This window comes from Saxophila tyrrhenica, assembly GCF_035928015.1.
Source record: "Saxophila tyrrhenica strain CCFEE 5935 chromosome Unknown scaffold_10, whole genome shotgun sequence".
NCBI lineage: Eukaryota > Fungi > Ascomycota > Dothideomycetes > Mycosphaerellales > Extremaceae > Saxophila > Saxophila tyrrhenica.
The window spans coordinates 761,139-777,497 of NW_027041742.1; the positions used below are offsets into that span (position 1 = coordinate 761,139).

Genomic DNA, 16,359 nt, shown 5'->3' on the forward strand with positions numbered 1-16,359 from the left:
TGACATCTATCGAGTCGCATGGCTCTTGATACTGTCTTGTATCAGTTCCGCTTACTGCGCAGCCTGTCGTAGTGCGAAGCCCCTTTCCACGCGACTTCCTGATCCGGCGAGCACCACGCTGCTCCATCGCCTGCATGTTTCGTCTTCTCCGCCCTTCATCACGTTGGGAGTGCTACCGCCCAGAGCAAACATATTCCTGGCAAGTTGGGCCCAAGTCGTTGGGATGTCCAAAGATCATCGCCAACTCTAATTGCATCTGATTGTCGGAACTCGGAAAAGCATTCCTCCCGAATGCCAACCCGTATCGACATCTCCTCGATCTGCTTCTTGTGCTTCAATCTTGCGTGTTCGATTGCATCAACCTCTTTTCGAACACTGTGTTTTGCGAGAGGAAGCCGAACATCGACCGACCAGGACTGCTAGACTTCGGCCTTGCTCATGTCCCTTCGCACCTGATGGAGCTCCCCACCTTCATCCAAGCAACCCCTCCTCGCCGGCACCGGAGGCGTTGATTCCTATAGCTTGGAGGAAGATGTAGCAGACACAGGCTACTTGCTCCGGAGGCCTGTTAACGCGTACTTCCATCGGTCTCTCGTATGTTGCTCCCCGGCTGCATGGAATGGTCCTCAAGTGACACCTCTAGCCGGTGGAGGGTACCCTGGACCTTGGATGGATCGACCTGAGCTGCTGCTGCCGTAGGGGCTTCCTGTGTGACAAAAAAACCGTGACAGCTCTGCGGGACCTTGGCAGAGAGATGTCACGGTTTTTGGGGTCACCCAGGAGGGGGCTTCCAACGGGAATAACGATCACCACGAGGCAGTCCTCTTCCGGCTATCCACACCAACATCCAAGGTCCTAGAGGTAGGCCCCGCGCGAACTCAAGACCACCCCTGCGGGGTAGCAGTAGAGGCCGAAGCTGCTATGTCATATGGTTTGGCGTTCCACCATTGTTGTTTCTTCATTCCTTTCCTTGAACTCCCCTCTCATAATCAGCAGAACAATCCAGCTTCACAAACCTAACAACACCACACATCATGCCAGGACGTCTCGAAGGTAAAGTTGCGATTGTGACGGGCGGAGGAGGTGGCTTCGGCAAGGGCATTGCAGCGAAGTTCGTGGAAGAGGGCGCGAAGGTGATCATTGCGGACTTTGTCGAAGACGTCGGCCAGAAGACAGCGAGCGAGCTCAAGTGCGAGTTCGTACGCTGCGACGTCACCAAACGTGAGGACTGGCAGAACATTCTCAAGGTCGCCGACGAGAAGTTTGGCGGGCTTGATTGTGTGGTCAACAACGCTGGGACAACGTACAGGAATAAGGTCAGACTGTCTCCAGTCCACCCGTGAGTTTGGAGTACTAATGATGAATAGCCCACGGGAGATGTTACGGACGAGGACTTCGACAAGACCTTCGCTGTGAACGTCAAGTCTCTCTTCTATTCGGCGCATACGATCGTTCCGTACCTACAAAAGAAGGGCAAGGGCGGCTCCTTCGTGACTATTGCATCGACGGCTGGTATTCGTCCTCGTGGCGGCTTGACATGGTACAACGCTTCCAAGGCAGCCGCGATCAATGGCACCAAGTCTATGGCTGTTGAGTATGCGAAGGACAACATCCGATTCAATAACATCTGCCCTGTAGTTGGGCTAGGAACTGGCTTGTGAGTGTACAATCATCGTCCAGTCTCGCCATTTACTGACGATGTGGGTAGGACCGATCTCTTCTTGGGCAAGCCTGAAAACGAGAAGACCTTTATGGCTACCGTCCCGATGGGTCGTGGATCTTCACCTAGAGACGTCGCAAACTCTGCTGCCTTCCTTTGCAGCGACGAGGCAGACTTCCTTACCGGTATTGATGTGCCGGTAGACGGTGGACGCTGCGTTTAAGAGCCGGTCGAGCTGCGGTCAAAGCAGGAATTGGATTCAGATCGATGTACATATTGATCGGCCTGGTGGTCGGCAAATTCTGAAGGCCTGTCCAAATCACGCACTTGCTTCGCTTTCCAAATGTCGTTGATATTGCCATCTCAATACCTATCCAGAACAACATTGTTACTTGTTCAAGCCTTGCAACAGTCCTTTTAGGAAGATAGCTGCTGCCATGGCACCAGGATCTGGAGGTGTCTCCTTGGCTGCCGCCTCTTCTCCAACGTAGGCAGCTTCTTGACGTTAGCATGTGATATTACCTGTCACAATCACAAGACAGACTCACCTCTACCGAACCCAGCCTTCATACCCGACGTACTCTTCGCCCCCTCCTGCGCGGCATCAACAGCCTTCCCTAGATCCGAAGTCTTCTCAAAAGTCTCGCTAAACGGAATAAGCGTATCCATCACCGTCCTTCCACCCTGCCTCGCACTAGTATATCCCATCAGATTCTGTATCGCGCCTCCCACGGCCGCGCTCGCCGTCTTCGCATTCACCTGGAAATTACTCTGGTCTTTGGCGTAAGCCTGCTTCATGTTGACCGTGAAGGACGCAACGATGATACTGATGATAGCGCCCAGGGTGCCTCCGATCTCCTCAACAGCTTCACCGGCTTCGTCAAGCGTCTTGAATAGCAGACCGTCTTTGCACAGCCCAGCGTCGACTTTCTTCATGATGCCCTGGCACATTCCGAGGACGGCTTCACCGCAGTCGCCGTCGCCCATTTGGATGTCCCATTTTGTGATGTCGGGTTCGGCTTTGATGGCGTCGTTGCAGGCTTGTCTGATGGCGGATTCGAGAATGGATGGGTCGACTTTCGGGCCTTCTCCGCCTGCTGATTGGGAAGCAGCAGTGGATCCAAATTCCTTCTGCTTAACTTCTTCGACATCCTCGTAACCGTTTCTTGGCCATGCTGGTGCCTTCGTGTCGCTGTCCAGCAGCTCAAGCAGTGTCTTGACTGGCACTTGCGTTTCTCTCTCGATTCCGGACACATTCAGCAGGGAAATCGACCATCCAGGAGCGTTGAGCGACGTCTCGAAGCACTGAGCATAGACTCTCTCCGGCACAATCTTCCAGTCCTTCTTCAGCATCTTCCGTGTGACCGACGTCAAAGCTTCTAGCTCGAATATCGACATGCCGCCGAGATTGTTGACTAGTAGTAAGACGACATCGTCAGGATTGAACTTGACGAAGGCCCGATCGGGATCGTTAGGATCTAAGCAGTATTTGAGCATATCCGCGACGACATCATCCACGTGCGGCATGGGATTGACTTCGTGTAGACCTGGTTCGTTATGCACGCCCATACCGAGGACGTAGGCATTGTCCGGGATTGCGCGGTGGTGCTCGCGGCCTGGAATGTGGCAATGGTCCAACGAAGAGCCAACGGTGACAGCGTTGCCGTTAACGGAGCCTCCAATCTTCATGCAGTCTTCGAATGGGTAGTCGTGCTCCGCTGCAGCTCCCGCCAGCTTCAGAACCCACATGTTGGCTGCCAGACCTCTGCGCCCAAGATTGGTGACTTGCTTCTTGCCCAACGCAACGTCGTCGGTCATCTTCAAGACACCAACTTTGTACCCCAAACCAGCTGCCTTCTCTCGCGCAAGTCCAAAGTGCAGGTTGTCGCCAGTATAGTTGGTAATGCAGAGGATTATACCAGCGTCTGAAGGTACTTTGCGAATCGCGGCCATCACCTGCTTGGTCGATGGACTCGCGAATACTTCACCGCAAGCGGCAGCTGCCAGCATGCCGTCGCCGACATATCCGCTCCATGCTGGTTCGTGTCCGCTGCCGCCACCAGAGATGAGACTGACTTTTGCGGGTTTATGTGTTTTGGAATATACAACTTTGTCGGCTGAATCGAGAGCCAAATGTTTGTTGCGAGCGACCAGATTTTCTAGGCCTTGGATGACCACACCTTCGGTGCTGGGGAAGAAATGTTTCGTGCTCATGTTGGCCCAATTTTGCTACAAGGAGAATGTATGAGAGTCTTTGAAAAAAGAGATAGAAAGGTACTGCTGTTGTTTTGACGACCAAATCGTCATTGGGCAACCCCACCTTGAGCTCCGGATTCCCAAGAGGAGTAATTTTTCCAAGCAAGCACGTGAACCCCACATACACGGGGAGGAGGAGTAGATCGGAAAACCACCGGCCAGGTCCAGACAACCGAGAGTAGGATTTCATGGTGACCGGCGATTTACCGGTCTGTTGCTGGTAGTCTCTAACTTCGTATCCACAGCCCAAATGGCTCGCTGCCACGACATTCGGGCAGGTTCGTCGACACAGTCATGGCCACAGAGGTCCAGCCGATGTTACAATAGGCGAGTGCTTTGCTTGCTCAACGGAATTCGGCCTCCAGGCCCGTGACGGAAGAAAAAGAGAACGTTACTGAAGCAGCAGACGCGTATGATTCGACTGGCAAGGAAGCTTAGGTATCTCACCAAGTGTTTCTCAAGACTGCAGTGAACGAGAGCGAACTCATGCTGGAGCCATACATTCACACGTAGATTGAAAATGATGTTTGACACGGAGAAGGATGACTTACGGTGACTTTGGTGATCGTGTTCTGCGCCAAAGAGCATGGCTTACTCCCACGCCTAGCCGTTAATAGATATTCCTGTACGGGAATCCATTCGTGAGTGTAGACGCGTCCTGAGCGTGTCGTTTCTGCTCTGTTGATGAACCACCCCGTCACTCTGCTCAGTAAGGTCGCCCGTGATGGAGACGCGTTGTGTTTCCAAATCCCAAAGTGGGGGTCTTGAGTTAGCAATTTGAGACAAGACTCTGGGGCCAGGGAATGATTGAACTGCAGTCGGACCGCGGAAATTGCTGTCTCAATGAGTCTACTGCAGTCAGCCAAAGAGCGTTCTCCAGATAGTCTACCTCGGCGGACTGAAAGTTGGTGAGGATAACACCCGAGACGCTGTCAACCAGGGCGACCTGGGACATGGGACATCCTGACACCGCGTCTCCAAGTGCTCCAGCACATGGCTGTAACCGAGCATGCACTCAACCATCCAAGCCGGGATTCTGGAGCCCACGGAGTCGTCACGACTGTCGCTATCCGTACAGTCTCTTTAGCCTCCATTCCCGCCCATGTGGAGTCGGGGGCCGGGGACGTGGGATACTCCGATGCTGACAGGAGATGCACATTCAATTGTACAAGGGGTGACGTGGGCCTTCGAGGTAGGGGCAAACGCGCACGCATCCTCTTATGCAACAAATCCACGGGGGTTTGGAGGTACACCAGCCCGTGGTTGTCGATGAGGACTGACGATAGAAGCATTCCGTTTGCGTCGCTGTGCAGATGATTGTTTTGTCGAAGAAACACCCACGCTTCAGATCCAGGGGTCTCGGTCAACGTTGCACTACTGCCGGCAGCATCCAGGTACGCGGAAGAACGATTGGCTGATCTTGCCGATAGCTACCCGTTCCGCTGTCAAAGAAAAGCTTCGACGTGTGAGGCGTCTGCAGGACGACACTTCCTCGCGACTCTGTCACAAACATCGGGCCTCGCCGTGCTGATAGCGTGCAGCAGTGCTCGCGTGCGCGAGGGATACCATTTGCGCAAGACGCCGCAGTCAGCACAGTGGGGTGTCGAGAAGACATACATGGGTTCTTCGGAGATGCGTGGAGCGTGTCTTTCCTATTCTTATTGCTTCTGCAGACTGATATTCTCGCTTAGATCGCTGTGTGAAGGTGAGATTTGGTATTCATGTTTCTCGTATCCACTTCGAGGGGAGTGCGATCGGTCTTCTTCTGTCTCCTATATCGCTTTCTTATGTCCTCCGTTGCCAAAAGAATTACTTGCACAAGCAGGTCGCACCACGGTCTCCTTTGAGCACCAAGTGCATGCTACAAAGCACAACAAATCACAAGCCTGGCGACTGGACGCCCATGTGACACTAACGGCCTGAGAGCATCGACTTTGCAGCTGAAGCCTCGCCATTGCCGAAACTGAGGAAGACGACTCTTCCCAGCACATCTTCAGTCCTAAACGAACTCAGTCGATCATGGCACGCGACAGTCCCTCTTCCGCGGACGTTTCATCTGGCGACTTCGTCCTCCCATACGTACCTCTGATCCCATACAATGCCACCAACCCAACCGGCGGTGACTCCCTTACTCAAGACTTGAACGTTTACTACACCAGCGGCGACATCGCATGGCTGCTCACATCCACCGCGCTCGTCCTCCTCATGATCCCAGGCGTCGGTCTCTTCTACTCTGGACTCGCGCGACGCAAGTCCGCTCTGAGCTTGATATGGCTGAGCATAATGTCAACAGCTGTGGTGTCATTCCAATGGTTCTTCTGTGGGCTACAGCTTGACTTTCTCGCATACGGCGGGACCGTTCATTGGGAATCTGGAGAACATTGGGTTGAAGGATGTGCTGGCAAGACCTTCCGTGGGGAGTGCGAGGGTGCCGGACTTGTTGTTTGCGGTGTATCAATGCATGTTTGCTGCTATCACGTACGTTCTGAAGCCCAACTCCTCCACACAATGCTGACTTTCCCTCACAGCGTTGCCATCGCCCTCGGCGCCCTCTCAGAACGCGGTCGCCTCCTACCCTCCCTCATCTTCGCCTTCATCTGGTCCACCGTCGTGTACGATCCGATCGCCTGCTGGACCTGGAACCCATCAGGATGGGTCTACCAGCTGGGCGGTCTCGACTTCGCCGGAGGTACACCCGTCCACATAGCTTCCGGCTCAGCCGCTCTCGCCTACTCCTACGTTCTGGGAAAAAGAGCCGGCTACGGCACTCAGAAGCTCAATTACCGTCCTCACAACGTTACGCACATCGTGCTAGGCACAGTCTTCCTCTGGGTCGGCTGGTTCGGTTTCAATGCCGGATCTGCGCTGTCTGCCAACTTACGAGCGGTGATGGCGGCTGTAGTTACGAATCTGGCCGCTTGCATGGGAGGAATAACGTGGTGTCTAATTGACTTCCGCCTCGAGCGCAAATGGTCGACCGTCGGCTTCTGCTCTGGCGTTATCGCCGGCCTCGTCGCCATCACGCCTGGATCCGGCTACGTCCCTGCGTGGGCGGCGGTGGTATTTGGCGTCTGCGCGGGTGTGGCGTGCAATTTCGCAACGAAGCTGAAGTACTGGCTCAATGCCGACGACGCACTCGACATCTTCGCCGTACACGCCGTCGGTGGCTGTGTCGGGAATCTACTCACCGGCGTCTTCGCTGCGGACTACATCGCCCATCTCGACGGCTATACGCAGATACCCGGTGGCTGGCTGAACGGCAACTGGGTGCAGATTGGATATCAAGCAGCCGACAGCGCTACGGGCATGGCGTACAGCTTTGCCGTCACCTGCATCATCTTGATCCTGCTTTCTTTCGTTGGTCGCTTCATCCCGGCTCTGCGACTGCGGGTGGACAGGGCGGAGGAGGAACAGGGGATTGATGACGTCGAGATTGGAGAGTTTGCTTATGATTTCGTCGAGCTCGTGCGGGAGGTGAGGCCAGTGGGCTTTGCAGATGATGGGGAGAGCGAGATTGGCGTCGGCGGGGAAGACCGCAGCCATAGTCGTGCGACGATGGTGAGAGGGAGTAAGGAGGCGAGTGGGGAGAGTTATCCTTTGCAGGCGATGGGAAGGACGGGAGCGATGGGATAGATGGAGATGTGATACGATACATGTAGTATATGACACGATTATTGAGGCAATCTCACATGGTGGAAGTAGGCAATGTGCTGAGACCACCCATTGTGCGGGCCGACTGTATGTTCAAGCACAGGAGACGTCTGACACTTCTCCTTGCCGTCTTGTAGGTTCTCCAGCCTGAAGGGTAAGCCATCGCAGGAGCAGCCACTATGTGCCCGTAACATTCCTCCCGAAAGCGGAGATTGCGTTCGAGAGGATCTGGTTGCTCAGTGTTCTCCGATACAGCAAAAGGATGGTGATGATGAGTTCTGGCTGCACAATAGTATGAAAACATAAGAGAGAGAGAAAAACACGTGACAGTTGGATGATTTTCAACTCGAATCTTGCTTCTGATTGAGCTTACTTAATAACTATCATCGATAGACCTATCAGCCATGCGCCGCTGGTCATATCCTACACACATCACATGCAACAAGAAGTTCCATCGACCAGCGAGCAGCTTCAGGACTCCTTGCCCTCGATGAAGTTGCTGAAGCTCTCCAGACGCTTCCCTTCGTCCTTGTCGTCATCCTCCTCCTGCTTCTTGCTCTTGTAGAACTTCTCCTTGCCGTCGTAGATGTAAGCCCACACCTATCAGTCGCTGTGTTAGCATCTGGAATGTTTTAAATTGAGAGAAGAGGCAAGGCACTTACGGTTCTGCCATCGAAAGTGCGCCCGTTGAACTCCTTGACAGCATCCTTGGCAGCGGTGTCGTTGGAGAAGCGCACGGTGACAGTGCCGTCTTCCTCTTTGTCGTAGAGCACAACGTTGGTGACGGTACCCAGCTTCTCACACTCTTCGCGGATGTCTTCCTTGATGTCGAGAATGGCCGTTGGATCATTGGCGAGCTCCCTTGGGATGAACATGTGCTTGAGGACGACGACCTTGTCCCAGCGGCTCGATGTCTCCGGGATGGTTTGGGGGTCGTCATCGTCCCAGTCGGCGAGACGGCTGACGAGAGTCAGTATCTGTGATGATTGTGATGGAGTAAGATGGGGTTTCAACGTACCTGTTGAGCTCCTGATTCTTCTTGATGAGCTTCTCGCGGTCCTTGTTAGCGCCCGTACCCTTCTTCTTCGCCTGCTCGCTCTTTAGCGGCTGCTCCTTCTGGTTCTTGTAGCTACTCTCGGCCTCCTGAATGCGCATTGGTCCAGAGGCAAGGGGCAGGCCGAGGCGGAAGTCAGTCTCGTCCAGCATGTCGATGGCCAGGCGCACAGACTCAGGGCGGAAGTACACAACCAGAGCATCACCCTTGGGCTTGCCCTGATCGTCGAGGTAGAGCTTGATCCGCGGCTGCCCAGTGTCGGCGCTCTCGGAGATGACCCCATAGCGGGAGAAGACTTGCTTGAGCTCATCAATCGTGACATCGTCAGGAAGAGAGGTGACGTAGATTGCGTTGTTGCGCTCTGGGCGATTGCCTTCAGCCTTGGGCTTCTTGGTTTTGCCGTTGCCCTGGGTCCAGCTGTTAGCATGAGCTGTGAAAACGTCGGAGTGGCGACACGAACCCCTTCAGCGTCGGCGGCCTTGCGCTTCTTCGGACCCTTCTCCGGCTCATCGTCTTCGACATCCTGCGCACCATAGGCCTGTTGCTGCTGCTTGAACAGTGCTTCATCCGTCTAAAGAGTCGTGGTTAGGCCGGACGGCGCCCTTTTGAAGTTTTTCTCAGGCGAATTTTCATCATACCACAGGTCTCCATTTCTTGACCGCGTCGAGCCACTCCCATTCTTCGCCGAATTCGTCTTCGAGCCTGTACCCGCGGGTGGCCTGGTCGAGCGAGATGCGCGTGTCGTCCCAGAAGTTCTCCGGATCGTTTGGGAACGGTTTGCGCTTGCTTCCACTCGTCGCCATACTGTCTGTCATGATGCTGCCTGGCTTGGGAAATTGTCAGTAATTAGTTCAGTATCACTGGCGATCTAGGCTGTCCAGGCAAGGCGGCATGTGGTTGACATATGGCGTCGAAGTTGTGAAGGCAAGCAGGCTCGAAGGCGAGCGATGAAGGCGCGCCAGAACAAGCTTCGGCTAAAGTCGTGAAAACAGTGCCTTAAGTTTTGGTCATCACCGGGTCAGCCCCTTTCATTAATGCCCTCAAACTTGTCCTTTGTCTTCTTCGACAGCACGTACTCCAGGCTTCACGTGAGATGGTCGACATTGCTACTTCATGACCTCTTGGAACGGAGGCACAGAGCCACAGCCCTCGACAAGGTGGTAGTCGCATGCGACCAAGCCAAAAGAGAGGACCGGAACGGCAGAGGTGTCGTGGCCTCACGATGAGCGCGAGACGGCTCTTACCCTGTCTGCTACTCAGCTGAACATGAAAGCAAGCCGGCCCTACCTCAGACTACTGCAAGGAATACATCCTCCATCGCAATGACAAAGGTAAGCGAATCCGAGCGCGTCGGCCGAGCACCGAAGCTCTCGGCTGGCGAAGAATCGTTTCCATGCGACTATATGTATTCGGGCGTAGCTGGTCTCATCTCATGCACTCGTCCAAGCCAAAAGACACCCCTTCCTCCAGATACTCCAGGGATCCGGTCGCCTTCGCACAATGGCATCAACACCCCCACAAGCCTTGAGCACTGTCCCGGCGGCCAGCCGAGTAGTAGCTACCAACGAGAAAGTCACTGGCCCAGCGGGTGCAGAGATGCTTCGACGTTCTGGTATTACCAGTTCTGACGGCTCCTCCGCCTTGCAAATCCTAGACAATGCCTGTGGCGGGGGCATCCTAACTTCCCTCATCCTGGACGAGGCCACCAAGCGACCCGACGACATCAAAATCAAACGCATCCTTGCTATCGACAACGACGAGTCCATTCTCGCATATGTTCGCAAGCGCAGCCGAGACTCCGATTGGAAAGACGTTGAAATCCAGCACATGGACCAGACGTCCTTGAGTCTATCGGACAACTCTTTCGACAACATCTTTTCCAACTTTGGCATCTTCTTCCACCCAAACGATGCAGCAACGCTCTCGGAGACCTACCGTACGCTTGTACCAGGAGGTGTGGCAGGCCTTACGTCCTGGAAGTCGATCTCATGGTGGCCGTCCGTCGCTCTTCCTGCATTTAAGACGTACCTTCCTGACGCACCTGCACTACCGCCAAATGTCACCATCTTCCCGGCCAAGGGTTGGACAGATACTGCGTCAATCCCGGAGAAGCTGGAGAAGGCCGGTTTCAAGGATGTGCAGGTGTCCGAGTATAGCTTCACACCTACAGTTGAGGCGGAGGAGTTTGCGGAGGCGACGGCGGTGTTGGCCAAAGTTGTGATGCGCAGACTTTGGAGAAGTGAGGACTTCTCGAAGTTCGAAGGAAAGGTTCAGGAGGTATTGCTGAGGTATCTTCGGGAGAATTATGCCGGTGGGAAGTGGGACGGCGAGATGGTCGCTATCATTACGATTGGGAGGAAATGAATGAGAGCCGTCAAGATTACCGCTGCACTGTTGTCAGACTCGACTTGTATAACTGTATCGGTGGGTTCTCAGTTGACGTAGGGTTCATCAAGCAATCATGTGCAATATCTCGTAAACTTTGTCGAACACGACCGGATGCTCGCAATGACCACTTTCCGCTCTTGTGTGGAACGCTGAGCTGAACCTCTGGACGTGGCCACGAGACCCTGCTATAATCTGTCGCATTGAATGCGAAGGCATCACAAAGCTGTATCACCGTCAGGCACGATCGGGCCAGGCGCCACAATTTTGCCTTGCTCCGCTTCGGGAGGGTTCGTTCCGACAGTGATCTCTTAGATTTATGCACGCGGGCACAGCAACGAGTGCGATGTTATGACATCAAGTGGATGGAGAGCTGCAGGGCTACTGTGGGATACACGTCAACTGTATCACGAGAGATGTGATTTTATAGGTGAGGAAATCACCCAGCATTACTGTTGTTGTTTGCGATATCGAGACGAAACACGAATCCTTCAAACATGAAGCCGTCCATTGACAGTGTTGGCAACATACAGCCACCAGATCTCATCAAAGAATCGCTGGGTTTTGCTGCGCTCTTCATTGTATACTTTCTAGCGGAGTCAATATCCAGTGTCTACCTTGGGCCTCTCAGCAAATTCCCAGGTATGTACCACTTGCCTCAAATTTCTCCGTTCGACGAAGAGCTCACGATCTTCCTGCAGGACCAAAGCTGTGGGCCTTCACCAAACTCCCCAGCATTAAAGCCATGGTCTCCGGCAACGAAGGGCAAATCTACTCCGAGCTACATCAGAAGTACGGTCCCGTCGTGCGCGTAGGCCCACGCCAGCTCTCATACGCTGGAGGCGCGCAGGCCTGGAAGACCATCTATGGCTTCAAGAAGCATGGGTCTTCGATGCCGTACAAGGATCCTTTGTTCTATGGCAAGTCGTTGAACGGGACGCCGAACATCATTGTCGCGGATGATGCGAATCATAGCCGGCAAAGGAAGATTCTGGCTCATGCCTTTTCTGATAAAGCGCTCAAGGAGCAAGAGCCGCTGTTGAAGCGGTGGGCGCAGCTTTTGAGGACGAAGTTGAGAGAGAGGGCGGATGGAAAGGATGAGCTGGATATGGTGAAATATTATAACTTCACCACTTTCGACGTTATGGGTGCTTACATTGCCGCCCGCGTCTTGAGGAGAGAATGCTGATGTAGAGCACAGGCGACCTCACCTTCAGCGAAGGCCTGAACATGCTCGAAGGCTCCGACTATTCACCATGGGTCAAGACGATCTTCGGCAGCATCAAGAACGCGACGTTCTTCCGCGGCATCCGTGTGCACGACGCAGTCAGCAAATACATTCTAGATGAATTCGTCTTCAAAAGCAAGAAAGTCCGCACCATGGCCTGGGAGCACTGGCGGTACACCACCGATCGTTTGCACCGCCGTCTGAAGCGCGAGCCGGAGCATGAAGATCTCTGGGCGAAGATCATGGCCAAGGACGAAGCTGATGGTGGTTTGACGATGGGAGAGCACGAGTCGAATGCGAGCTTGTTCATGATTGCTGGAACCGAGACAACTGCTACTGCGTTGTCTGGCACGACATATCATCTATTGCGGAACCCGGACAAGGTAAGCAGATACTCTAGAGCAAAACCGATGTAGGACATTGCTGACCCGAGACTCTCGTCCGCATTAGATGCAGAAGCTTATCGGAGAGGTTCGAGGTGCCTTCTCTGATTTTGACGATGTTACGCTTGAAGGTCTTGCCAAGATGAAGTATCTGCAGGCTGTATTGCAGGAAGGTCTTCGAATGTACCCGCCGGTTCCAATCGCTTTGCCACGAGTCACGCCTACCGAGGGCGCAGAGATCGATGGGATGCCGGTCCCGGGCGACGTAACGATTGGCGTACACCAGCTCGCCACGTACAGGATGCCTGAGCATTTCAAGAATGCTTACGAGGTAGGCGCCGTGTTTTCCTGGGGTCTGGAACTTTGCTGACATGTCCGACAGTTCCATCCCGAGCGGTGGTTGAACGACCCAGAGTACAAGGACGATAGTTTGGATGCGCTGGAGGTGAGCCTAGACAGCAAACCACTCCAAAAGTAGCAAGTCTAACGTGTGACCAGCCTTTCTCCGTGGGCCCACGAAACTGTCTTGGCAAGAATCTCGCATGGCATGAAATGCGCGTCTTGCTGGTAACGGTCCTCCTGCATTTTGACCTCAAATTGAGCGAAGATTCGAAGACATGGTCGGACCAGAAGATCTATACGCTGTGGGAGAAGAAGCCTTTGCTGTGCTCGCTGACGCCTTGCGCGAAGACCTGAGCTGGACGGGTGTTCCAGAAGCAGCCGTGAGGCTACGAAGTAATGGCCAACCGAGTGGTGGATGCCTTCTTTCAGCGATGCCAGGCTTCGCGAGCAGGCTTGCACACGTGATGAGATACGCTCAGTTGGTGTAGGATAGCTGTAGGGTTCGAGGAGGACCTGGTCGTCAGGCTTCATGTGCCTGCATTCAAACATTCATCCGTACTCAGAATGAACTCAAGACGTGCCGCACCGTCCAGGTCCAGATCCAGCTTCAGCTCGAGCTCCAATATTTGCTTCTCCCCAGCTACCGGTTTCCCATAACCATCAGGAGACACCATCAGCATGTGATGCTGTAGGAAGCGTGGGAGGCTTGACAACGTGTCTGCCACACGCGCCGTGATTCGCTCTTGGCCGTCCTGCGAGCAGCCATCTGTGGTGGCAGCATCCGTAGATTGTGTCGCGTGTCTTTCATCAAGGTGCCATCGTTGACGCTTCATATGGCCATATACGACTTCTTCTGTTGTCTTCGTCTTCGAAGACTCAATCTCCTTCGACTCTTGCTTTTACGCGGGCCCAAAATAACCGCCTTGGCTCTCATCTGATCTCCACGGACTCCACTCCGAAATCTGGGGAAGAGGTCTCCCACGCGTGACGTTGAAGGACCAAGGACGTACAGAACTCCGATAGACATTTACGAGCATTTCCTTGGTCCTCTGGTTTGAGATTACAGCATTTTGCTGATGAGAAGGGAGGATCGGGAAAGCATCGTACGGAGTTGCAGCATTCAGTGGTACTAGATCCCAGGCATGAGCGAGCATGGTCGGGTTAAAATGTGCGTTCTTATTTGCATTGCTTGAGGGAGGGTGGACAGACGCATCGCCAGTTCAGGTCCCACTACTCGAGGTGGAGTCGCTGCATAGTAAAGCTGGTGCTTCTGAGCATGCGGTGAAGGGAAGGCCGTTGCATGGCCGATTCCTGCATATCACAGGTTGGACTCTACCAGAAGTGATGGGGTCGCGGTCATGCTAATTGGGGACTCAGACTTCCACCCTGACCGCTTCTACGAAGTATATACCTCGACAAAGGATGACGACGCATGCCACAGAGGGCAGGGTCCGGCCGGCATCTACGGAGCTGAGACGAGCGATTGCGACAGCCCAATCGATCTGATCAACAAGACGATGAAATGGATAGGCTCGGAGCTGAAGGACAAAATAGACTTCGTCGTCTGGACCGGCGACTCTGCTCGACATGACAATGACGAGGAGCTGCCTCGAAGTGAGGAGCAGGTGGTGGGCCTAAATCAGTTTATGGTTGACAAGATGTATGAGACATTCGGAAAGCATAACGGCGATGAGGGTGACGAGGATCCGAACAACGACTACATCATACCGGTCGTGCCGAACCTCGGAAATAACGACATACTGCCACACAACATCTTCAGATCAGGTCCGAACAAGTGGACGCGAAACTACGCGAAGCTCTGGAGGCAGTTCATCCCTGAGGCGCAAAAGCATCAGTTTGAGCAAGGAGGCTGGTTCTATGTCGAGGTCATACCAAACAAGCTTGCGGTCTTCAGCCTCAACACGCTGTTCTTCTTTACAAGCAACGCAGCCGCAGATGGGTGTGCTTCACATTCAGAGCCTGGGTATCGGCAGATGGAGTGGCTGCGGATCCAGCTTCAGTTCATGCGGGATCGAGGCATGAAAGCCATCCTGACGGGACATGTGCCACCCATACGAGAAGACACCAAGACGACCTGGGACGAGACATGTTGGCAGAAGTACACGCTTTGGCTGCGGCAATACCGAGATGTTGTCGTTAGCAGCCTGTACGGCCACTTCAACTACGACCACTTCATCCTGCAGGATTTTGATGATCTTCGAAAAGGCACGAAGAAGGGCAAGATGCCGAACTACGAGATCGAGGCAGCAGAGGACGATGAGCTTCATGCTGAGGTGTCATCGAACTACTTCATTGATCTGAGGAAGGTGTGGTCGAAACTTCCAAGTCCACCTAAATCTCTCAGCTGGTTGGACCAGTTGCATGCCGAGATCGACGAGCTCCGACACGATCAGCGACCGCTATCCCAGTCGAAGAAAATTCTGACGAATTTTGTGAAAAGCAAGAAGAAGAAGCGAAAGGAGAAGGAGAAGAAGTATCTGAAGAAGATGGGTGGCGAGTTTGCCGAAAGGTTCTCAGCTGCCTTCGTCAGTGCCAGCGTTGTCCCGAACTTATACCCAACATTGAGGGTCTACGAGTACAACACCACCGGACTGGACCACCAGGCCGGGCTTGAGCAGCTCTTGGCCCCGAAAGCAATGCCCGAGCTGTCAGAGGATGCTGGTGACGAAAATGTGTCTATCGCGAAGAAACGCAAGTACAAGTTCGAAGTTCCGGACTCGCCTTCGAAGTCGTCGCCACCTGGACCGGCGTACTCGCCGCAAACCCTGTCGCTGATACGCTATAAGCAGTACTTTGCCAACCTTACGCACATCAACAATGACTTCCATGGCCTCCCGGTTGGTTCCGAAAGAGCCGAGTCAAGTGACCTGAACGCTGCGAAATGGAAAGAAGGCAAACACAAGGGCAAGACGAAGCCAAAGGACCATGAGCCGAATCCAAAGAAGTTCAAATTTGAGCTTCACTACGACACCAAGGACGACGATGTCTACAAACTGGAGGACCTGACAATGCCCAATCTTGTTGATCTTGCGAGGCGGATCGGCGGGTTCAAGGCTAGTGATGCTGCGTCTGATGCAGCAAGTAGTGACAGTGTTGGTGCATCGAAGAAGAAGAAGCACAAAAAACACAAGAAGCACAAGCACAAGCACAAGAAGTCAAAGCAGGATGAAGCGTGGTTCACTTTCGTGCGGCGTGCCTTCGTCGAAACGCTGAGTCAAGACGAGTTGGAGGAAGAGTTTGGCTAATGATGATGAGATACCCTTGAAATATCTAGCATAGCGACTTGCACAGTAACCATCAACCAAAGTATTTCTGTTTCTTCTATGATCCAAGGAGAGTCTCACGGAGTAATTAACGATCAGAGGTCTAACGGAAGAAC

The 16,359-nt window shown here is 53.7% G+C and overlaps 7 protein-coding genes across 7 annotated transcripts; 5 read left to right on the top strand and 2 right to left on the bottom strand.

Annotated features, from left to right (window-relative positions):
• Window positions 1-1,034: 1,034 nt before the first annotated feature.
• LTR77_006837 (uncharacterized protein) lies at window positions 1,035-1,883 on the top strand (the record flags this gene model as incomplete). Its single annotated transcript, XM_064804077.1, has 3 exons — window positions 1,035-1,316; window positions 1,368-1,657; window positions 1,709-1,883. 3 exons carry the CDS (start codon window positions 1,035-1,037, stop codon window positions 1,881-1,883), a joined length of 747 nt encoding a protein of 248 aa, XP_064657878.1.
• A 165-nt stretch (window positions 1,884-2,048) lies between these two features.
• On the bottom strand, window positions 2,049-3,874 carry LTR77_006838 (uncharacterized protein; the record flags this gene model as incomplete). The annotated part of the gene is made up of 2 exons (XM_064804078.1): window positions 2,049-2,155; window positions 2,209-3,874. The coding sequence occupies 2 exons, from the start codon at window positions 3,872-3,874 to the stop codon at window positions 2,049-2,051; spliced, it is 1,773 nt and encodes a 590-aa protein (XP_064657879.1).
• A 2,061-nt stretch (window positions 3,875-5,935) lies between these two features.
• Window positions 5,936-7,549, top strand: LTR77_006839 (uncharacterized protein; the record flags this gene model as incomplete). The annotated part of the gene is made up of 3 exons (XM_064804079.1): window positions 5,936-6,168; window positions 6,248-6,394; window positions 6,445-7,549. 3 exons carry the CDS (start codon window positions 5,936-5,938, stop codon window positions 7,547-7,549), a joined length of 1,485 nt encoding a protein of 494 aa, XP_064657880.1.
• A 489-nt stretch (window positions 7,550-8,038) lies between these two features.
• On the bottom strand, window positions 8,039-9,424 carry LTR77_006840 (uncharacterized protein; the record flags this gene model as incomplete). The annotated part of the gene is made up of 5 exons (XM_064804080.1): window positions 8,039-8,167; window positions 8,230-8,527; window positions 8,586-9,028; window positions 9,082-9,192; window positions 9,260-9,424. The coding sequence occupies 5 exons, from the start codon at window positions 9,422-9,424 to the stop codon at window positions 8,039-8,041; spliced, it is 1,146 nt and encodes a 381-aa protein (XP_064657881.1).
• Window positions 9,425-9,943: 519 nt separating this feature from the next.
• Window positions 9,944-10,985, top strand: LTR77_006841 (uncharacterized protein; the record flags this gene model as incomplete). Its single annotated transcript, XM_064804081.1, has 2 exons — window positions 9,944-9,952; window positions 10,041-10,985. The coding sequence occupies 2 exons, from the start codon at window positions 9,944-9,946 to the stop codon at window positions 10,983-10,985; spliced, it is 954 nt and encodes a 317-aa protein (XP_064657882.1).
• A 518-nt stretch (window positions 10,986-11,503) lies between these two features.
• Window positions 11,504-13,313, top strand: LTR77_006842 (uncharacterized protein; the record flags this gene model as incomplete). The annotated part of the gene is made up of 6 exons (XM_064804082.1): window positions 11,504-11,648; window positions 11,708-12,154; window positions 12,208-12,617; window positions 12,685-12,948; window positions 13,000-13,062; window positions 13,116-13,313. The coding sequence occupies 6 exons, from the start codon at window positions 11,504-11,506 to the stop codon at window positions 13,311-13,313; spliced, it is 1,527 nt and encodes a 508-aa protein (XP_064657883.1).
• A 1,004-nt stretch (window positions 13,314-14,317) lies between these two features.
• PPN1 (Endopolyphosphatase) lies at window positions 14,318-16,225 on the top strand (the record flags this gene model as incomplete). The annotated part of the gene is made up of 1 exon (XM_064804083.1): window positions 14,318-16,225. One exon carries the CDS (start codon window positions 14,318-14,320, stop codon window positions 16,223-16,225), a length of 1,908 nt encoding a protein of 635 aa, XP_064657884.1.
• Window positions 16,226-16,359: the final 134 nt, after the last annotated feature.